The 19,652-nt window shown below is 41.8% G+C and overlaps 1 protein-coding gene across 1 annotated transcript in view; it reads left to right on the top strand.

Annotated features, from left to right (window-relative positions):
- Positions 1 to 18,697, top strand: part of LOC139759011 (protein trapped in endoderm-1-like) — a 24,488-nt gene extending 5,791 nt beyond the window's left edge. Inside the window, exons 2-5 of the mRNA XM_071680894.1 lie at positions 2,693 to 3,187; positions 7,518 to 7,638; positions 9,194 to 9,384; positions 14,052 to 18,697. Coding sequence (XP_071536995.1) covers positions 2,802 to 3,187; positions 7,518 to 7,638; positions 9,194 to 9,384; positions 14,052 to 14,418 — 1,065 coding nt within the window. The 5' untranslated portion in view covers positions 2,693 to 2,801 and the 3' untranslated portion in view covers positions 14,419 to 18,697. The remainder of the gene's footprint in view (positions 1 to 2,692; positions 3,188 to 7,517; positions 7,639 to 9,193; positions 9,385 to 14,051) is intronic.
- Positions 18,698 to 19,652: the final 955 nt, after the last annotated feature.

Raw genomic sequence — 19,652 nt, 5'->3', positions numbered from 1 at the left:
TATATTGTGTCTCCCTCACCAGTACCCTCCCCCTGTATACTGTATATCCCTCACCAGTACCCCCCCTTCCCTGTATATTGCATCTCCTTCACCAGTACCCACTCCCCTGTATACTGTGTCTCCCTCACCAGTACCCCCCTTCCCTGTATATTGTGTCTCCCTCACCAGTACCCTCCCCCTGTATACTGTATCTCCCTCACCAGTACCTCCCTTCCCTGTATATTGTGTCTCCCTCACCAGTACCCTCCCCCTGTATACTGTATCTCCCTCACCAGTACCCCCCCTGTATACTGTATCTCCCTCACCAGTAACTCCCCCCCCTGTATACTGTCAGGTATCTTTCTCACCAGTACCCCTCTCTATAATATATCTCCCTGACCAGTACCCCTCTATATACTGTATCTCCCTCACCAGTACCCCTTTGTATTCTGTATCTCCCTCACCAGTACCCCTTTGTATTCTGTATCTCCCTCACCATTACCCCTCTCTATACTGTATCTTCCTCGCCAATTCTCATTGTATACCATATCTCCCTCACCAGTACGCCTCTGTATACTATATCTCCCTCACCAGTACCCCTCTATGTACTGTATCTCTCACCAGTGCCCACTGTATACCATATCTCCCTCACCGTTACCCCACTGTATACTGTATATCCCTCACCAGTAAACCCTTTCCCCCAAATACTGTATCTCCCTCACCAGTAAACCATTTTTCCCATATTTTGTATCTCACCTGCACCCACTGTATACTACATCTCCCTCACCAGTACCCCGATTATATACCATACGTCTCACTCCAGTACCCCCCAAGTATACCATATCTCCCTCTAGTACTCTCCCCCTCCATATACTGTATCTCCCCCACAATTATCCCCTAAATATACCATATCTCCCTTACCAGTAACCCCCCTATATACTGTATCTCCCTCACCAGTATTCACTATATGCCATATCTCCCACACCAGCAACCTGACTATATACCTTACATGCCTCGCCATGACTCCCTAAATATACCATGTTTCCGTCTCCAGCAACCCCCTGTATACTGTATCTCCCACACAAGTAACCCCTTATATACCGTATCTCCCTCACCAATACCCCCATTGTACCATATCTCCCTTACCATTACCCCTATATATACTAACCCCCCCCCCCCCCAGCAGTATCCGCTATATACCATATTTCTCTATAACCAGTAACCCCCATTATATACCATATCTCCCTCACCATTAACCTGACTATACCATATGTACCTCACCAGCACTATCCTATATACCATATCCCTCACCAGGAGCCCCATTATATGTCGTAGCTCTCTCACCACTACTCCCTTATATCCCATATCTCCCTCACCAGTAACCCCATTATTTATCATATCTCGCTCACAGCACTCCCCAATATATCTTGTCATTACTCCCCTATATGCCATATCTCCCTCACCAGGACTACCTCCTCCCTAGACCCTCACCAGCCCATCCCTACTACCAATATGCCACACTCATACATTTTTGGAAGTTAGGCAGTGGGTGTATAGCACCTCTCCCTAACCCAAACCTCCCCCCTACCCCCCAAAAAAAAGACACTGAAATCAAACATCTTGGGTGGATGACACTAGTGGATGTGGAAGCCACTAGTTTTGTCATGCCGAGGAATCATAAGGAGCTAGAGACCATATGGAGTTTGAACCTTGAAGAATCTTGTGTCAGGAATTTAAAAAACCCCTCAGTGGTGTTTATGTTCTTGTCACCCAGAGTAAACACCATTATCTCCTGATGGAGATCACAGAGTTCAGAAAGTTAATGTGGGACTTTTAGACTGACCTTCACACAGTGTAAACTGTAAATTCATGTATATTTTCTAAGTGTAGGCCAGGAGTCAAGTTAGCTGTGGAAGGTTATTAGGAGTAGGTATTAGTCAAGGGAGTGAAATATATACATTTTGTTATCATTATATTATTATTAATATTATTATTATTATTATTATTATTATTATTATTATTATTATTATTATTATTATATTATTATCCCTGGGGATAGGCTTGAAAAAATACTTCCCATGTATTCCCTGCATGTCATAGAAGGCGACTAAAAGGGGAGGGAGTGGGGCGCTGGAAATCTTCCCCTCCCATTTTTAATTGTCCAAACCAAGGAACAGAGAAGGGGGCCAAGTGAGGATATTTCCTCTAAGGCGCTGTCCTCTGTTGTTAACATTACCCCGTTAATGTGGGAAGTGGTGAATATGTATAGAGTTATTATTATTATCATAAATGTATTTTTTTTTATTTATTGTACTTAACTGCTGTCTCCCGCGTTAGCGAGGTAGCGCAAGGGAAAAGACAAAGAATGGCCCAACCCACCCACATACACATGCTTATACATAAACACCCACACACGCACACATACAGAAATATACATACCCAGACATATACATATATATATACACATGTACATATCCATACTTGATGCCTTTATCCATTCCCATCGCCACCCTGCCACACATGAAATAGCATTCCCCCTCACCTCCAGTTAGGGAGCGCCAGGAACAGAATGAGACAAATTTGATTTACCATCTCTTTTTATATATACCCTATATCATAGTTTATCTATTCATTTTGAATTCCTTTCTGTCCACATACATTGTGCTTGTAGTTTTAAGGGTGAAAGAAATATATGTGACTTTTATTTTTACAGTATGTGAATATACGAACCTAAGGTGATGTTAGGATAAAGCAGGGCCACATCATGTTCTCATCAAGCTCCATCATACAGTGACAGTCATTTCGTGATCCACTCCAGAGGTATGACACACTGGAATATTATGAATGACACCTTCCCCCATGACCATCCATCTGCACCAGCCCCATGGGCGATGAAGATAGGCTTGAGTATAGCAGGGATGGTGGCAGTGACAGGGGGTGTGTGCAACTTTGGGGCAGTAGCAGTGCTGGTGAAGGAGGCATCAACAAAGCAATGCAGGCGTATGGTGAGTGTGACATCTGACACCATGCTGATACTGCAGTTGGCCATGGTCGACCTCCTATACTGTTCCGTCTCTCTGCCTCTGATGATGGTGACATCATTGTCATCTGTGCCACCCCCTCATGTACTCTGTGTAGCTGCTGCCTTCATAAGGATCATCAACGCCAATGTTGAATTTAACACGCTCGGCCTCGTTGCTGTTGAGAGGTGAGCAAGAGGACACCCACACACACCTTTACTTATTGTAGCCACTGGTAACTTTTAAAGATCTGTGATGACTCCTTGTCAGAACATGTTAGCATTTTATATTGACATTTAGTGATTTTATATGTTCTCCTGATGTAACCAATACCATCTTCCTTATACAACCAGTAAATGCCCTGTGGTGGTATTAGTTTTGATTGATGTGTGAGTTGATCTGACCTACATTAACCTGTTGTATCTCAAAGTTATTTGAAAAGACTTGTGTATAACAGCTTGGTTTGACATGGTGCTCTGCAATAATCTGTGATCATCTTTTGGTGTTTGGTATTGGTGGCTTGGTATTAGTTTAGTGACCAGGGGTGTGTTGGCCGTTGCTGTGTGTGTAGTTTAGTAGCATAGTATGACCTGTGGTATTTTTGTCCTGCTAGGTACTAATGCTTACAGGTGTGACCCATGGGGACCATGGCCAGTGTTCTGTTGCAACTTCTGACCTTTAATGTCTTCACATTTTTCTTTCTTAGTTTGTAATCTGTAGTGACCAAATTTGTCTTTGAGGGGACATGATTAAACCATCATCACTTGACCTTACCCTTTAATGGTTAGTCCCAGATATTTCACATGCCCTAGTTCAGTCCATTGACAGCACGTCGACCCCAGTGTACCACATCTTCCTGGTTCACTCTATTCTGTGCACGTGTTTCACCCTCCTGTATGTTCAGGCCCTGATCGCTCAAATTTTTTTCATTTCATTCTCCCATCTCCAGTTTGGTCTTCTTGTTCCCTCCGCTTCTGACACATATACCCTCTTTGTCAACCTTTCTTCACTCATTCTCTCTCTATGTTCAGACCATTTCAGCACACTTTTTTTATAACCATACATCTCGCACCTTTTCAGTACTTTCTAGATCAAACCACCTCACATCAAATATATTCTCCAGACAGTTAATTTCCAACACATCACCTTCCTCCGCACAGCCTCACATCTAATTTATATTGTTTGGACTACTATTCCTTCAAACATACCATTTTTGCCCTCCCAAATAACATTCTCTCTTTCTACACATACTTCAGTGCTTCCAGAACCTTTGCTCCCTCCCCACCCAATGACTTGCATCCTCTTTCATGGTTCTAGTCGCTGCCAATTCCACTCCCAGATATCTAATGCGCACTTCACTTCTTCCAATTTTCTTTTCCATTTAAAGTCATGCCCCAATTAAGTTGTCCCTCAACCCTGCTGAACCTGATAAACTTGCTTTTAATCACATTCATTCTCAACTTCCTCATTCATACACTCTACCACCTCAGTCACCACCTTTTGCAATTTCTCACTCGAATCAGCCACAAGTGCTGTATCATCCTCAAACAGTAATTTACTCGCTTTTCAGGCCCTCTCATCCCCACAGACAACATACTCACCCCTCCCTGCAAGACTGTCACACTTACCTCCCTCAGCACCTAATTCATAAGTAGATTGGACAACCATGGTGACATCTCACACCACTGCTGCATTCACTCTCCACTCTTCCTGCTCATACAGAAGCCTTCACCTTTGGTAAAAACTTTTCACTGCTTGTAGAAGCTTTCCTCATGCAACATATATTCTTAAGACCCTTCCACAAGGCATCTCAAACATCCCTATCATGTGCCTTCTCCAGATCCAGAAATGCCACATACAAATCCATCTGTTTTTCTAAGTATTTCTCGCATACATTCTTTAAAGCAGACACCTGATCCACACATCCTATACTGCTTCTGAAACCACATTGTTCCTTTCCAGTCTAATGCCCAGTACATGCCTTCACCCTCTCAATCAGTTCCCTCTCATACAACTAACCAGGTATACTCAACAAACTTATGCCTCTTTAGTTTGAACACTTGTCTTTGTACAGCAGCACTACAAATGCATTCCTCCAGTCCTCAGGCACCTCACCATGATCCATACATACATAGAAAATCCTTACCATTCAATCAACGACACAGTTACCCCCTTCGTTGATATATTCAACATTAGTACCATCCACTCCATCCACTGCATTTCATCTGCAAAAGCTTTTTCATCTTTTCTTGGCTTTTCACCACACCATTCTCAGTGACTCTCATACTTTGTTTACTAACCTGAATAGAACTCCCCACATCTGCCTTTAATCTCTCAAAGTATTCCATCTTCTCACTTCATCACTACCTGTTGTCCCTTCCTGTTTTGCCCCCTCCACTGATGATCCCATTTGTTCTCTTGTGTTTCTCACTGTATTTACTTCCTTCCAAAACATCTTATTCTCCCTAAAGTTTGCTGATACTTGCTCACCCAATTCTCATTTGCCCTCTTTTTCAACACATTCACCTTCCTCATGACCTCCTGCCACCTTTTCTTATACATCCCCCAATTATTTGCTCTCCATCCCTGTAAGTACTCCCCAATGCCTCTCTTTTCTCTTTTACTCGCAGCCTTACTTCTTCATCCCACTACTCACTTCTCTTTCTAATCTGCCCACCTCCCACCTTTCATATGCCTTATGCATCTCTTGCACAGCTATCACTGCTTCCTTGAATACCTCCTATTCCTCACCCACTCCTATCACTTCATTTATGTAATTCACCTTTTGCCATTATTCACACAGTCTCTCTTGATATTTCTTCACATCTATCTTTCAAGCTCGCTCACACCACTCTCTTCCCCCCAGCATTTTTTAACTTTTTTGAAAACCTCTTCAAATCTTCAACCTCACCTCCACAATATACTGATCAGACATCCCACTCAGTTTATATACATCCAAAAGTCACTCCTTTACATGGCTATCAGTTAATATGCAGTACAATGATGCCTGCTGATCATCTCTCCTACTCACATACGTACACTTGTGTATATCCCTCTTTTTTAACTGGTTATTCCCAATCACCAGTCCTTTTCAGCACTGAACTCTACTAACTGTTCACCGTTTCTGTTCTTTTTTCTAACTTGATTGCCTTTTCTCATGTTAGTGAGGTAGTACCAGGATGAAATGAAGAAAGGCCACATCTGCTCACATCTATTCTCAAGCTGCCCTGTGTAATGCACTGAAACCATAGCTCACTATCCACATCCAGGCCCCATAAACCTTTCCATAGTTTACTTGGACAGTACACATTCCCTGATTCAGTCCATTGATAGCACATCAACCGAAGTATACCACATCATTCCAATTTATTCTATTCTGTGCACACCTTTCATCCTCCTGCATGTTCAGGCCCCCATTGATTTCTAGCTGTAACACTGAATACTCCATACCCCTTAGTTATACCCTGAACTGCCACATTACGTACCTTCACATTTAAATCGCCCATCAGTAATACCTGGTCTCATATATCAAAACTGCTGACACACTCACTCAGATGCTCCCAAAACACTTTCTTCTCAGGGCCAGGTGCATAAGCACTAATAATCACTCATCTCTTCCCATCCACTTTCACTGAATGACTCGCTCCTGCTTCAGTGACAACCTTTGTCAATGACAGCCTGTTCTCTGATGTGCCATTACTGTCACAAGTTGGGTGTGTATTCTTAGGGTGCCATTACAATAACAGGTCTTCGTATGTGAGTGTACTGAGCTCTTTTAGGTGGATGCATATGTTGGTGTGTCTTTGTGAGGTGAATTTAAGGCAATTTAAGAGCAAATGTTCTATGTCTGCAGTGCGGTGCATCATGAGCATTAGTATATGTTGAGATGGTATTTGTAATATTGGAGTGATAGGTGGTATCCAAAATTTAGATGAGAAAGTGTAACTCATACACACCTGGGATATTAGTTCAGTTGGGTTCTGTTTGGTGGGATGGAGTTTAAGACTGATGGAAGAGTGGTTGTTTCGTGTTTGTTGAGTCAGTATATGTATGGAGGAGGAGCGAGGATGTACAAGTACAGCATATCAGTAAACCGGAAATAGTTCTTTTTTATTTCCGTGTAAAGTTGACACAAGCAGGCCTTCAAGACATAATGCTTGTGGAAGATCAGGCATTCTGAGTGTCTGGGTTTAGTAAGTTACTGCACTGCTGTACTTGACAGGAATTTATGTTACCATAATTGAGGAGTGCTGGGACAGGCCAAGAGGAGGGAGTTTTGCTCTGGTCTGCAGGTTCTTATAGACAGCCCTCCTCACATTTAATCACTAAAACATTTAGGCAAACATTTCTGCTTATATGTAAATCCAGACAGACCTAGTAATTGAAAACCAAATCTGGTTATCTATATTTTCCAGGATGACTGAATCGTGTTATTAACAGTTTCCCCAAAATAACTGATCCGGTAAGTGTTAGCAGATGGCATAATTGAAAATTAATTATTATTTTTTTCTGCAACAGGTTTTACCACATCAAGCGTGGGCATAAATCTAGTGGCTTGTTCTCTGTCAGGCTTACAAAACTCTACTGCTCTGGAGTGTGGGTAGTAGGCGTGTGTCTCCAGCTGCCCATCCTTGCTACCGTGAGTGTTTCTTCCATCACCACATCCTTATTAGACAAAAACTGTTTTTACCTATTTTTACTGTATGGGGAGGGAGCTCTGCACTTGTATGGACCCCATCTTTTGAACTTTCCTTATCATAGAATATTTTTATTTCATACCTTCAGGATTCATAGGTTCATTTTATCATATATTTTTTTCATCTGCTACTGAAAATGTACTTCGCATCTTTTGAAGTTTATTGCTTCGCTTTTTGTTATGGTCTCTGGTTGCTCTGTCTTTGCCATTTACCAAAAAGTGAGCATGCTTGGCATCATCAAGCTGGATTAGAATCTTGATGATTGTGATCAGGTCACCTGTTACTCTTTTTTTCTTCCATAGTGGCGCATTTGTGGTTTCTAGTCTCTCACAGCAGCTCAGCTCTCTAAATTTAGGCACCATTCATTGTTGTCCTACCCTGGACCTTCTCATTTATTTCTTTGTAGTTATTTACATGGAGTGATTTAAACGTGTGGTGGATGTTGTAATTTTGGTGTAGTATACATTGGGAGTAGGTCACTGAATTTTTCCTAATGCATTTACTTAACTGCAGTGCAGATATTTAGCAGCAGAGTTTTGCTTCTTTAAGTCTCATGAGATGGAGTCCTGGTGACAAGTTAGTTATAGTGTTAAGTCCATATATCTCACAAATAGATTCCTTTAACTTATTTCTGGTTAGAATATATTCCTGTCAAGGTGCCCTGTCACTGTGTCCCATCCTTTGTATGCACTCAAGATGAATTTCATCTGGCATGTATCGGACTAACTTTGGATAGAGTTTAGGTCCCTTTGTAAGTTGATGTAATCCTCACCATTCTCTCTCTCATGATATAGGCTTCAAATGCAAATTTTTCCATGTATAAGTCTATACCTTCTGGTAAATCATTTACATAAACAGAGATGAGAAGTGGTTCCATGAATGAGCCCTATGGTGTGTCCCTGGTGATCCCAACCCTTTTTGAGTAGACTTTTCTAATGTGTCTCCTGTGTTCCTTTCATGAAGATTATTTTCTCATTTGCTCTCTGTCAAAGGAGTTCCTCTTTAGTCCTTCCTAAAGATGCAGCTTCTGTATCATATAGCAAGTCATGGAAGTAAACTATCACATCAAATCACCAGTAAGTAAATTCCCCCATCAAGAAGATGAATGATTTACCAAGCTCTGGTTTTTGTACCCTGGCTGCATAATGTATCATCACTAGATCAGTGTTAAGCTGGAGAGGTGACACAGAGAAGAAAATCTCTCCTCACCTCTACCTTTCCTGGGATGACCTATGCCACAGACATGGCTGAGGGAGCTCTTCACTCTTGTGATGGAGCACCTTCTGTCCCATCCGGTCTCCTTACCTCTGGCTTAAGCAAATATTCAGAAATTAATCTCAATACTAGCACCCCCTCATTTTCCTCTCGCAGTCTTCATCCAGCTAACACTACATCTTAATTACATTACTGCTTCCTCGATACCTATCACATTGATTCCTTCTCTCTAATATCTCTCATTATCCCCTTTATCCACTTTTTTTTTCCACCACCCTCCAGGGTCAGTATGGGTTTAACAGGTCGACATATAAATGTGACATAATGGTGTCAGAGCAGGTGCGTTGGTTGGTGGTGTTGATTGAGTGTCTCCTGCCCCTTGCCGTCATCCTCATCAGCTATGTAGCCATTCTTCGGCAGGTGCGACATTCAAGGGCCCTCCTTGCCAAGTATATGGACAGCCAGGACACTAGGTGAGACCTTGGTGTAATCATGTTTAGGGATTTGTTAGTATACTGAGAGTGGCAGTTTTGCCAGTTAAATGAACTGTGTTAGTCTTCTGTATTGTCAGTGTCTATCTGTTAGGTGAAGTGTATTGTCAGTGTCTGTCCCTCAATCCATTTAATGAGTTTCTTGATGTATACTATGTGTCATATATCTGGTGGTTTTGTCTTTTTTCATGGTTTTAATTTTTTGATCTGTTGATATGATTTTCAAAATTGTATATCTTAGCATATGTCCTAATGACTAAATTGATCACATTATGAATTTGCTTGATAGTCATCTAATTTTTCTCTTGCATGTTAATGTGTCCTTTTATATACTTTAACTGTTTTTTCCCCATGTTCTTTACTTGTAATTTTATTCATTTAACTACATTACCATAGGTAGCTAATGTACATTTTATGGACAGCAGGACACTTGATGTTTGAAAAAAATTCCCTTTTTGAAAACCTGTTTTTTTTTTCAGGGTTTTACTATGGTTTAGGTTTTGTAAAGAATTTCAAGTACTTAGGTACTATGCGTATCACTGAGTTTCTTCATTTGCTTTATGAATATGTACTTATTGCAAAAGTTATTATAAAAGTAATCACCAGGGCTAGGTCAGAGCAGGAATCAGGAATTCTTAACTAGGATAGAGTATATATCAATTATATGGGAGGGAACTGATTGAGAGGGTGAAGACATGTACAGAGCATCAGATTGGGGAAGAGCAGTGTGGTTTCAGAAGTGGTAGAGGATGTGTGGATCAGGTGTTTGCTTTGAAGACTGTATGTGAGAAATACTTAGAAAAACAAATGGATTTGTATGTAGAATTTATGGATCTGGAGAAGGCATATGATAGAGTTGATAGAGTTGCTCTGTGGAAGGTATTAAGAATATATGGTGTGGGAGATACATTGTTAGAAGCAGTGAAAAGTTTTTATCGAGGATGTAAGGCATGTATACGTGTAGGAAGAGGAAAGTGATTGGTTCTCAGTGAATGTTGGTTTGCGGCGGGGGTGCGTGATTTCTCCATGGTTGTTTAATTTGTTTATGGATGGGGTTGTTAGGTAGGAGAATGCAAGAGTTTTTGAAAGAGGGGCAAGTATGCAGTCTCTTGTGGATGCGAGAGCTTGGGAAGTGAGTCAGTTGTTGTTTGCTGATGGTACAGCGCTGGTGGCTGATTCGGGTTAGAAACTGCAGAAGCTGGTGACAGAGTTTGTAAAGTGTGTGAAAGAAGAAAGCTGAGAGTAAATGTGAATAAGAGCAAGGTTATTAGGTAGAGTAGGGTTGAGGGACAAGTCAACTGGGAGGTAAGTTTGAATGGAGAAAAACTAGAGGAAGTGAAGTGTTTTAGATATGTGGGAGTGGATTTGGCAGCGGATGGAACCATGGAAGTGTAAATGAATCATATGGTGGGGGAGAGGGCGAAAGTTCTGGGAACGTTGAAAAATGGGTGGAAGTCAAGAATGTTATCTTGGAAAGCAAAAATGGGTATGTTTGAAGGAATAGTGGTTCCAACAATGTTATATGGTAGTGAGGTGTGTGGAGTTGTGTGGAGGAGGGTGGATGTGCTGGAAATGAGATGTTTGAGGACAATATGTGGTGTGAGGTGGTTTGATTGAGTAAGTAATGAAAGGGTAAGAGAGATGTGTGGTAATAAAAAGAGTGTGGTTGAGAGAGCAGAAGAGGGTGTTTTGAAATGGTTTGGTCACATGGAAAGAATGAGTGAGGAAAGATTGACGAAGGGGATATATGTGTCAGAGGTGGAGGGAACGAGGAGAAGTGGGAGACCAAACTGGAGGTGGAAAGATGGAGTGAAAAAGATTTTGAGTGATTGGGGCCTGAACATGCAGGAGGGTGAAAGGCTTGCAAGGAATAGAGTGAATTGGAATGATATGATATACCGGGGTTGACGTGCTGTCAGTGGATTGAACCAGGGCATGTGAAGCGTCTGAGGTAAAACATGGAAAGTTTTGTGGGGCCTGGATGTGGAAAGGAAGCTGTGGTTTCAGTATATTATACATGACAGCAAGAGACTGAGTGTGAATGAATGTGGCCTTTGTTGTCTTTTCCTAGTGCTACCTCGCCCACATGCGCGGGGAGGGGCTTTTAATTTCATGTGTGGCGGGGTGGCGACGGGAATGAATAAGGGCAGACAGTATGAATTATGTACATGTGTATATGTCTGTGTGTGTATATATATGTATACGTTGAGATGTATAGGTATGTATATGTGCGTGTGTAGACATGTATGTATATACATGTGTATGTGGGTGGGTTGGGCCATTCTTTCGTCTGTTTCCTTGTGCTACCTCGCTAACGCAGGAGACAGCGACAGAGTATAATAAATAAATATAAATAAAAAAGGGGGGTGACAGTATTGTTGACTGATTGGTAAGGTTATTTAATGTATGTGTGACTCATGGTGAGGTGCCTGAGGATTGGCAGAATGCTTGCATAGTGCCATTGAACAAAGGCAAAGGGGATAAAAGTGAGTGCTCAAATTACAGAGGTATAAGTTTATTGAGTATTCCTGGGAAATTATATGGGAGGGTATTGATTGAGAGGGTGAAGGCATGTAGAGAGCATCAGATTGGGGAAGAGCAGTGTGGTTTCAGAAGTGTTAGAGGATATGTGGATCAGGTGTTTGCTTTGAAGAATGTATGTGAGAAGTACTTAGAAAAGCAAATGGATTTGTATGTAGCATTTATGGATCTGGAGAAGGCATATGATAAAGTTGATAGAGATGCTGTATGTGGAAGGTATTAAGAAAATATGGTGGGGGAGGCAAGTTGTTAGAAGCAGTGAAAAGTTTTATCGAGGATGTAAGGCATGTGTACGTGTATGAAGAGAGGAAAGTGATTGGTTCTCAGTGAATGTAGGTTTGCGGCAGGGGTGTGTGATGTCTCCATGGTTGTTTAATTTGTTTATGGATGGGGTTGTTAGGGATGTGAATGCAAGAGTTTTGGAAAGAGGGGCAAGTATGCAGTCTCGTGTGGATGAGAGAGCTTGGTAAGTGAGTCAGTTGTTGTTTGCTGATGATACAGCGCTGGTGGCTGATTCATATGAGAAACTGCAGAAGCTGGTGACTGAGTTTGGTAAAGTGTGTGAAAGAAGAAAGCTGAGAGTAAATGTGAATAAGAGCAAGGTTATTAGGTACAGTAGGGTTGAGGAACAAGTCAATTGGGAGGTAAGTTTGAATGGAGAAAAACTGGAGGAAGTAAAGTGTTTTAGATATCTAGGAGTGGATTTGGCAGCAGATGGAACCATGAAAGCGGAAGTGAATCATAGGGCGGGGGAGGGGGCGAAAGTTCTGGGAGCGTTGAAGAATGTGTGGAAGTCGAGAACATTATCTCGGAAAGCAAAAATGGGTATGTTTGAAGGAATAGTGGTTCCAACAGTGTTATATGGTTGCGAGGTGTGGACTATAGAGTTGTGCAGAGGAGGGTGGATTTGCTGGAAATGAGATGTTTGAGGACCATATGTGGTGTGAGTGGGTTTGATCGAGTAAGTAATAATAGGGTAAGAGAGATGTGTGGTAACAAAAAGAATGTGGTTGAGAGAGAAGAGGGTGTTTTTGAAATGGTTTGGTCACATGGAGAGAATGAGTGAGGAAAGATTGACCAAGAGGATATATGTGTCAGAGGTGGAGGGAATGAGGAGAAGTGGGAGACCAAATTGGAGGTGGAAAGATTGAGTGAAAAAGATTTTGAGTGATTGGGGCCTGAACATGCAGGAGGGTGAAAGGCGTGCAAGGAATAGAGTGAATTGGAACGATGTGGTATACCGGGATCGATGTGCTGTCAATGGATTGAACCAGGGCATGTGAAGCATCTGGGGTAAACCGTGGAAAGTTTTGTGGGGCCTGGATGTGGAAATGGAGATGTGGTTTCAGTGCATTATTACATGACAGCTAGAAACTGAGTGTGAACAAATGTGGCCTTTGTTGTCTTTTCCTAGCACTACCTCGCGCACATGCGGGGGGAGTGGGTTGTTATTTCATGTATGCATTTATATGAATTATGTGAAATGGAATCGGTTATGGTCGTTCACTCTTTTGCTAGTAAAGATTTTACTGAGGAAAAAAAAACTGCCACTTTTGTCTTTTTTTTATACATTGTAATTTCATTACATTTTGAGACCCCTCTCTGAATTTTCTGTGCAACCGTATGTACTTGATCGGGAATACAGCTAAAGATAGCAACTACTTGGATTTATAGATAAAATGCCATTAAGAAACATTTCATTATGGAAGCCTAGAAAATAAGATTATTTGAATCCTTAGATTGTTGAGGATCTTTGGTACTTGATACTAGTACTTGTTTAGGTGGTAGTATATCCATCTGTTTCTGGTGTGTAAGGTGAAACAACCTCATGGCTCTAGAATGAGAGGTACAAAACCCCAGTAGTGGCAGTGTAGCTAATGGAACACTCTCCTGGTGCTATTGTTGGCTGTAGGACACTTCTGTAGTGTTGCTGTGGGTGGTGGGACACCCCACTGGTGCTGATGTGGGTTGTGGAACTCTGTTGGTACTAGCATGGGTATTAGAACACATCTGTTGTACTGGTGTGGTTGTTGGGTTATCCTTTTTTGGTGAAGATATGGCTGTCTTGCATTTCATGAACTTCAGATTGACCATGCCTTTTGTTGCAGGAGCGGTGGTCAAGCAGCACGCCTCCTTCGGCGTTACAAGGTGGCATCCCGTAGCTTGCTGGGTTTAGTCATCCTGTACTTGGTGTGCATCCTTCCAGTAGCGCTGTACAACATTATTGGGCAAGATGGTCAGTGGAAGGAGCTGGGCATCTTACTGTACTGCCTCTACTGGCTGCAGTACGTGGCCAACACCATTATATATGTCATGAGCAGCGCCAGGTATAGGATGGCCCTCAGGGTTTTCCTCAGGGGTATATTCATGTTTCACTCAACTAGCAAGAGAAGCCACTCTTCTCTTCATGACTGGAGCCATGTTGGACAGTTGAACTCGTCCCTAAACCTCAGAAAATCTGTCGGGCTAAACTAACAACAGTAAAATAGTCTTCAAAGAAGGCAACTGTTGGGAGTACTGAACAGGTCCTCAAGATGTGAAAGTGCTAATGTGTAACATAAAGATTGAAGGTGTCCACAAAACAACTGTGGATGTTCATCTGTTGTACTACCTCATTCATTTAGTGAACCAAATATTTAAAAAATTGCAAATGAGTTTTTCATAGAGCAGGAATTGTGTGATTCTTCAGTCTGTATTATATCATAGTATTATGACCAGTTCTTTAGACAACTTAATGCCGTGTCGTTAGGAGGTGCTATGTTAGTATGACATACCAAAGATAACTAAAGTTATTCTTATGTTTCCCTTGAAAAAATTCCATTGAAGGATTTGCCTTTATGCCTGGCAGGACAGTACAGGTGTCTCTTTAACCCTCCTCTTCTTTCCCCTGCTTCCTAAACTTCCTCCCCCTCTCCCTCCTTCCTAAACTTTCCCTCCCTCCCTCATTCCTAGACTTCCTCCCTCTCTCTCTTAAACGTGCTTCCTTTGTACCTTTTTCTGTCTATCTTATCCTTTTCTTTCTCCCTAAACTTCCTCCCTCTCTCTGTCCTTCATTCCCAAACTTACTCCCACCTTCATAAACTTACCCCTTCTCATGCTTTTTTTTTTTTTTCCTTCCTAAACTTCCTTCCTCCCTTGACATCTTTCCATTTTTCCTCCATTCTATACCTCCTCCTCCTCTCCTCCTTTGGTAAACACCCTCCTTCTTTTTCCCCCCTCCCTAAACAAGTCCAGTTATCCCTCCTCAGACTTCCCATTACAGTTATATCATGTTTGTATAACTTCCATGTTTGTTTATGTAATTTGTGAAAAGTTATTACAGTACTTGGATACTGGGTTTGGAAGGCTAATCCATAGAGATCCCCTGTTCACTAGTAAATGATTAATGGAAGGTTAGTTACTCAAATAATTGGTCCCATTATTAAAGTCTGTATAGTCAGGTTGGTAACATTCCTGCTTCCTGTCTAGGGAGTCATTTGGTGGTTCTTGGCTTCCTGGTGGAAGTGTTAAAATGTTCTATGAATGTGGTCCTATTATGCATGTATTTCATTATTGTATAACCATTATGTTAACTCGTAAACTCTTTTAAAAGTCATGTTAAATTGGATAACTTGGCTAAGGGGGCTGGCCCAGAGATCTACAGTGTAATGAAAGGTGAATAGGTACTGTATTTGATTAGTCAAAAAGCTGGTTCTGATATAGAATGTGTAATTAATGTTCTCTCATCTTAGAGGATGATGGTTAGAGGCTCAGTAGTGATATTGATAAGGATGTTAACTTATTTCATGATATATTTGTTTCACATCTCTACACCATTTTCTGCCTTAGCAAGGTGTTGTCGAGAACAGATAAATAAGCCTTATGGGAAAAATCCTTGCGTGGCTCTTTTCTCTGTTCATTCTTTTGGAAAATATCAGTATTGGAGGAATATTGTCGGTCAAACATTGGTGGTCCTGTCATCACCTAAGCTGAACAGTAACTCATGACAGACAATCACATTGTCCCTGAAGCTAGATGGTTTTTATCTGTATTCAGATGCATACTTTAACTGCTTCCCATTGTTGATTTCAACTAGAATAGGCTTTTTTCCTGGTCAGTAGGTAGCTGTCTTTTCTTTCTGCCTCACCCGCATGTGACCTACTGTTATTCTGTCCTCAAACATGCAGTCTCTCCTCATCACATATATCATTTGACAACACTTGAGACTCACAGCTCATTCGTTGTAACTTTAGATTTTCCTGTGGTGAGCATTATGCGTTAGCCCTGCCTTTTGCAGAATGTTAGGAGCAGTAGATAGAAGTAGTAGCTAGGAACATTTAGATAGAAGTAGTAGGCTAGAGCATTTGGTAGGAGAAATGGCAGGAGCATTATGTTAAAAGTATTAGGTTGACATTAGGTAGAAATAATTGGAAGGAACATCAGGTAGGAGCCTCTGGAAACACTGCTGGAGTTGCCCTCAGCCAATTGCCTGTTAAGGATGGGGCACTTGGGTGTAAGAAGTGGCATTGGAGTTCACTGTTTACAGATACGTTTTTGCCATGTTCACCTCCTTTAGGGAATTCGTGGAGGGAACAGGCATCAGAGATGTAGAAAGATTTTCTCATACATATTCACCATTTCCTGCATTAGTGAGGTAGCATTAAGAACATAGGACTGAGCCTTTTAGGGAATATCCTCACATGGTTCCCTTCTCGGTTCCTTCTTTTGGAAAAGTAAAAAAAAAAAAAAATGAGGGGAATACGTGGGATAACATAGGTAATACGTGGGAAGTATTCTTTCTCCCCATTCCCCAAAGATAGAATATACATTTCCAGGCCCTGCTCCCAGCACTTCGTCACCCTCTACAAAATAGAAGAAATCTGTGGGTAGAATTTTTTCTTCTCTGTCCCCGCTGATGATTTCATGATGATTTCAGGAAGCTGGCCATGTCCACCACAGGTCATGTAGTGTAGTAATGTTTGCAGTTCATGTAGGGAGAGTTCAGAACAATTAAGTAATAAGTGTTCAGTGTCTTCATTGTGGTACTTGCAGAGTGGACAGGAATGGTCTTGGGCTATGTTGAAAGAGTGTTTTGAGTGATGTCCTGAGCTTATAGGGGAAAGTGTGGTTTTTTATGGGTGTATGCCTGGTGGGGTGGAGTTTGAGACTGAGTTGGAAGGGGGAGTTTTTGTGCTTGTTGGGTCATTTCAGAGCATATGTGTGTTTTCATTGTAATGTTTGTTGGAGGGGTGGGAATCAGTGAGTAGAAGTTGTTGAAGTGTGAGGCAGCCAAAAACTTTTTATTGCTACTTGGGAGTTGGTGGTTAGTTATGGAGAGAGTTGAGTTCCAAGCACATTGAGGTGGGATTGTAATGGGCAGATCTTTGCTTTATTTTGTAGGCATTGTGTGTTTATGGTTGCTAGGCCAACATGGATTGTTTTAAGAGCTCTTTACAGCTTTGTTACATAATAATACCCTGCAGAGTTATTATATAATTGCATATATGGGGATGCGCTCCTGATGACATTATTTTTTTTACCTATGAGACATAGACATTATTGCAGTGAGGGTTATAGGTATTGATAAAAAGATTATTACAGTAACATATCTTTGCTCATTGGTGAATATAGTCAACGGATAGGAGCCGAATATATGTATTTGTATATTTATTTATATTTGTACTTGTTCACCATTTCCCACATCAGTGAAGTAGCACCCGGAAACAGATGAAGAATGGCCTATCCACTCATATACACATATATATACCTAAATGCCCATATGCATACATATACATATCAACTTATGCACATATATATACACATACACAGACATACATATATACACATGTACATATTCATACTTGCTTGCCTTCATCCATTCCTGGCACTACCCTACCCCACAGGGAACAGCATCATTACCCCTTGCTTCAGCAAGGTAGCACCAGGAAAACGGACAAAAATGGCTACATTCGTTCAAACAGTGTTACTAGCTGTCATGTGTAATGCAAAGAAACCACAGCTCCCTATCCACATCCAGGCCTCACAGATCTCTCCATGGTTTACCCCAGATGCTTCACATACCCTGGTTCAGTCCATTGACAGCATGTTGACCCCGGTATACAACATCGTTCCAATTCACTCTGTTCTTTACACGCCTTTCACCCTACTGTATGTTCAGTCCCTGATTGCTCAAATTCTTTTTCACTCCATCCTTCCAACTCCAATTTGGTCTCCCGCTTCTCCGTGTTCCTTCCACCTCTTGACAAAACAACTGACCTACTTCCCAGGCCCTCGCATCGCCAACAGACTGAGCACTTGCCCCAATCACCAAAACTCTTGTGTTTACCTCCGTAACCACCCAATCCATAAACAAAGTAAACAACCATGGGGGTGTATACGAATTAAACAACCATCACACACCCCTGCTTCAACCCAACATTCACTGGGAAACAATCACTCTCCTCTCTTCCTATTCATATACATGCCTTACATCCTTGGTAAAAACTCTTACTGCTTCTAGCAACTTACCTCCCACACCATATACTCTTAAGACCTTCCATAAAGCATCTCTATCAACCCTATCATATGCCTTCTCCAGACCCATGAATGCCACATACAAATCAATCCGTTTTTCTGAGTATTTCTTGCACACATTCTTCATATATATATAATTTTTTTTTTTTTCTGTCTCCCACGTTTGCGAGGTAGCGCAAGGAAACAGACGAAAGAAATGGCCCAACCCACCCCCATACACATGTATATACATACGTCCACACACGCAAATATACATTCCTACACAGCTTTCCATGGTTTACCCCAGATGCTTCACATGCCCTGATTCAATCCACTGACAGCACGTCAACCCCGGTATCCCACATCGATCCAATTCACTCTATTCCTTGCCCTCCTTTCACCCTCCTGCATGTTCAGGCCCCAATCACACAAAATCTTTTTCACTCCATCTTTCCACCTCCAATTTGGTCTCCCACTTCTCGTTCCCTCCACCTCCGACACATATCCTCTTGGTCAATCTTTCCTCACTCATTCTCTCTATGTGCCCAAACCATATCAAAACACCCTCTTCTGCTCTCTCAACCACGCTCTTTTTATTTCCACACATCTCTCTTACCCTTACGTTACGTACTCAATCAAACCACCTCACACCACACATTGTCCTCAAACATCTCATTTCCAGCACATCCATCCTCCTGCACACAACTCTATCCATAGCCCACGCCTCGCAACTATACAACATTCTTGGAACCACTATTCCTTCAAACATACCCATTTTTGCTTTCCGAGATAATGTTCTCGACTTCCACACATTCTTCAAGGCTCCCAGGATTTTCGCCCCCTCCCCCACCCTATGATCCACTTCCGCTTCCATGGTTCCATCCGCTACCAGATCCACTCCCAGATATCTAAAACACTTTACTTCCTCCAGTTTTTCTCCATTCAAACTTACCTCCCAATTGACTTGACCCTCAACCCTACTGTACCTAATAACCTTGCTCTTATTCACATTTACTCTTAACTTTCTTCTTTCACACACTTTACCAAACTCAGTCACCAGCTTCTGCAGTTTCTCACATGAATCAGCCACCAGCGGTGTATCATCAGCGAACAACAACTGACTCACTTCCCAAGCTCTCTCATCCACAAAAGACTTCATACTTGCCCCTCTTTCAAAAACTCTTGCATTCACCTCCCTAACAACCCCATCCATAAAC

This window comes from Panulirus ornatus, chromosome 32, assembly GCF_036320965.1.
Source record: "Panulirus ornatus isolate Po-2019 chromosome 32, ASM3632096v1, whole genome shotgun sequence".
Taxonomy (NCBI): Eukaryota; Metazoa; Arthropoda; class Malacostraca; order Decapoda; family Palinuridae; genus Panulirus; species Panulirus ornatus.
Note: the sequence above shows the minus strand (reverse complement) of the source record. Positions and strands in the feature narration are given on the sequence as shown.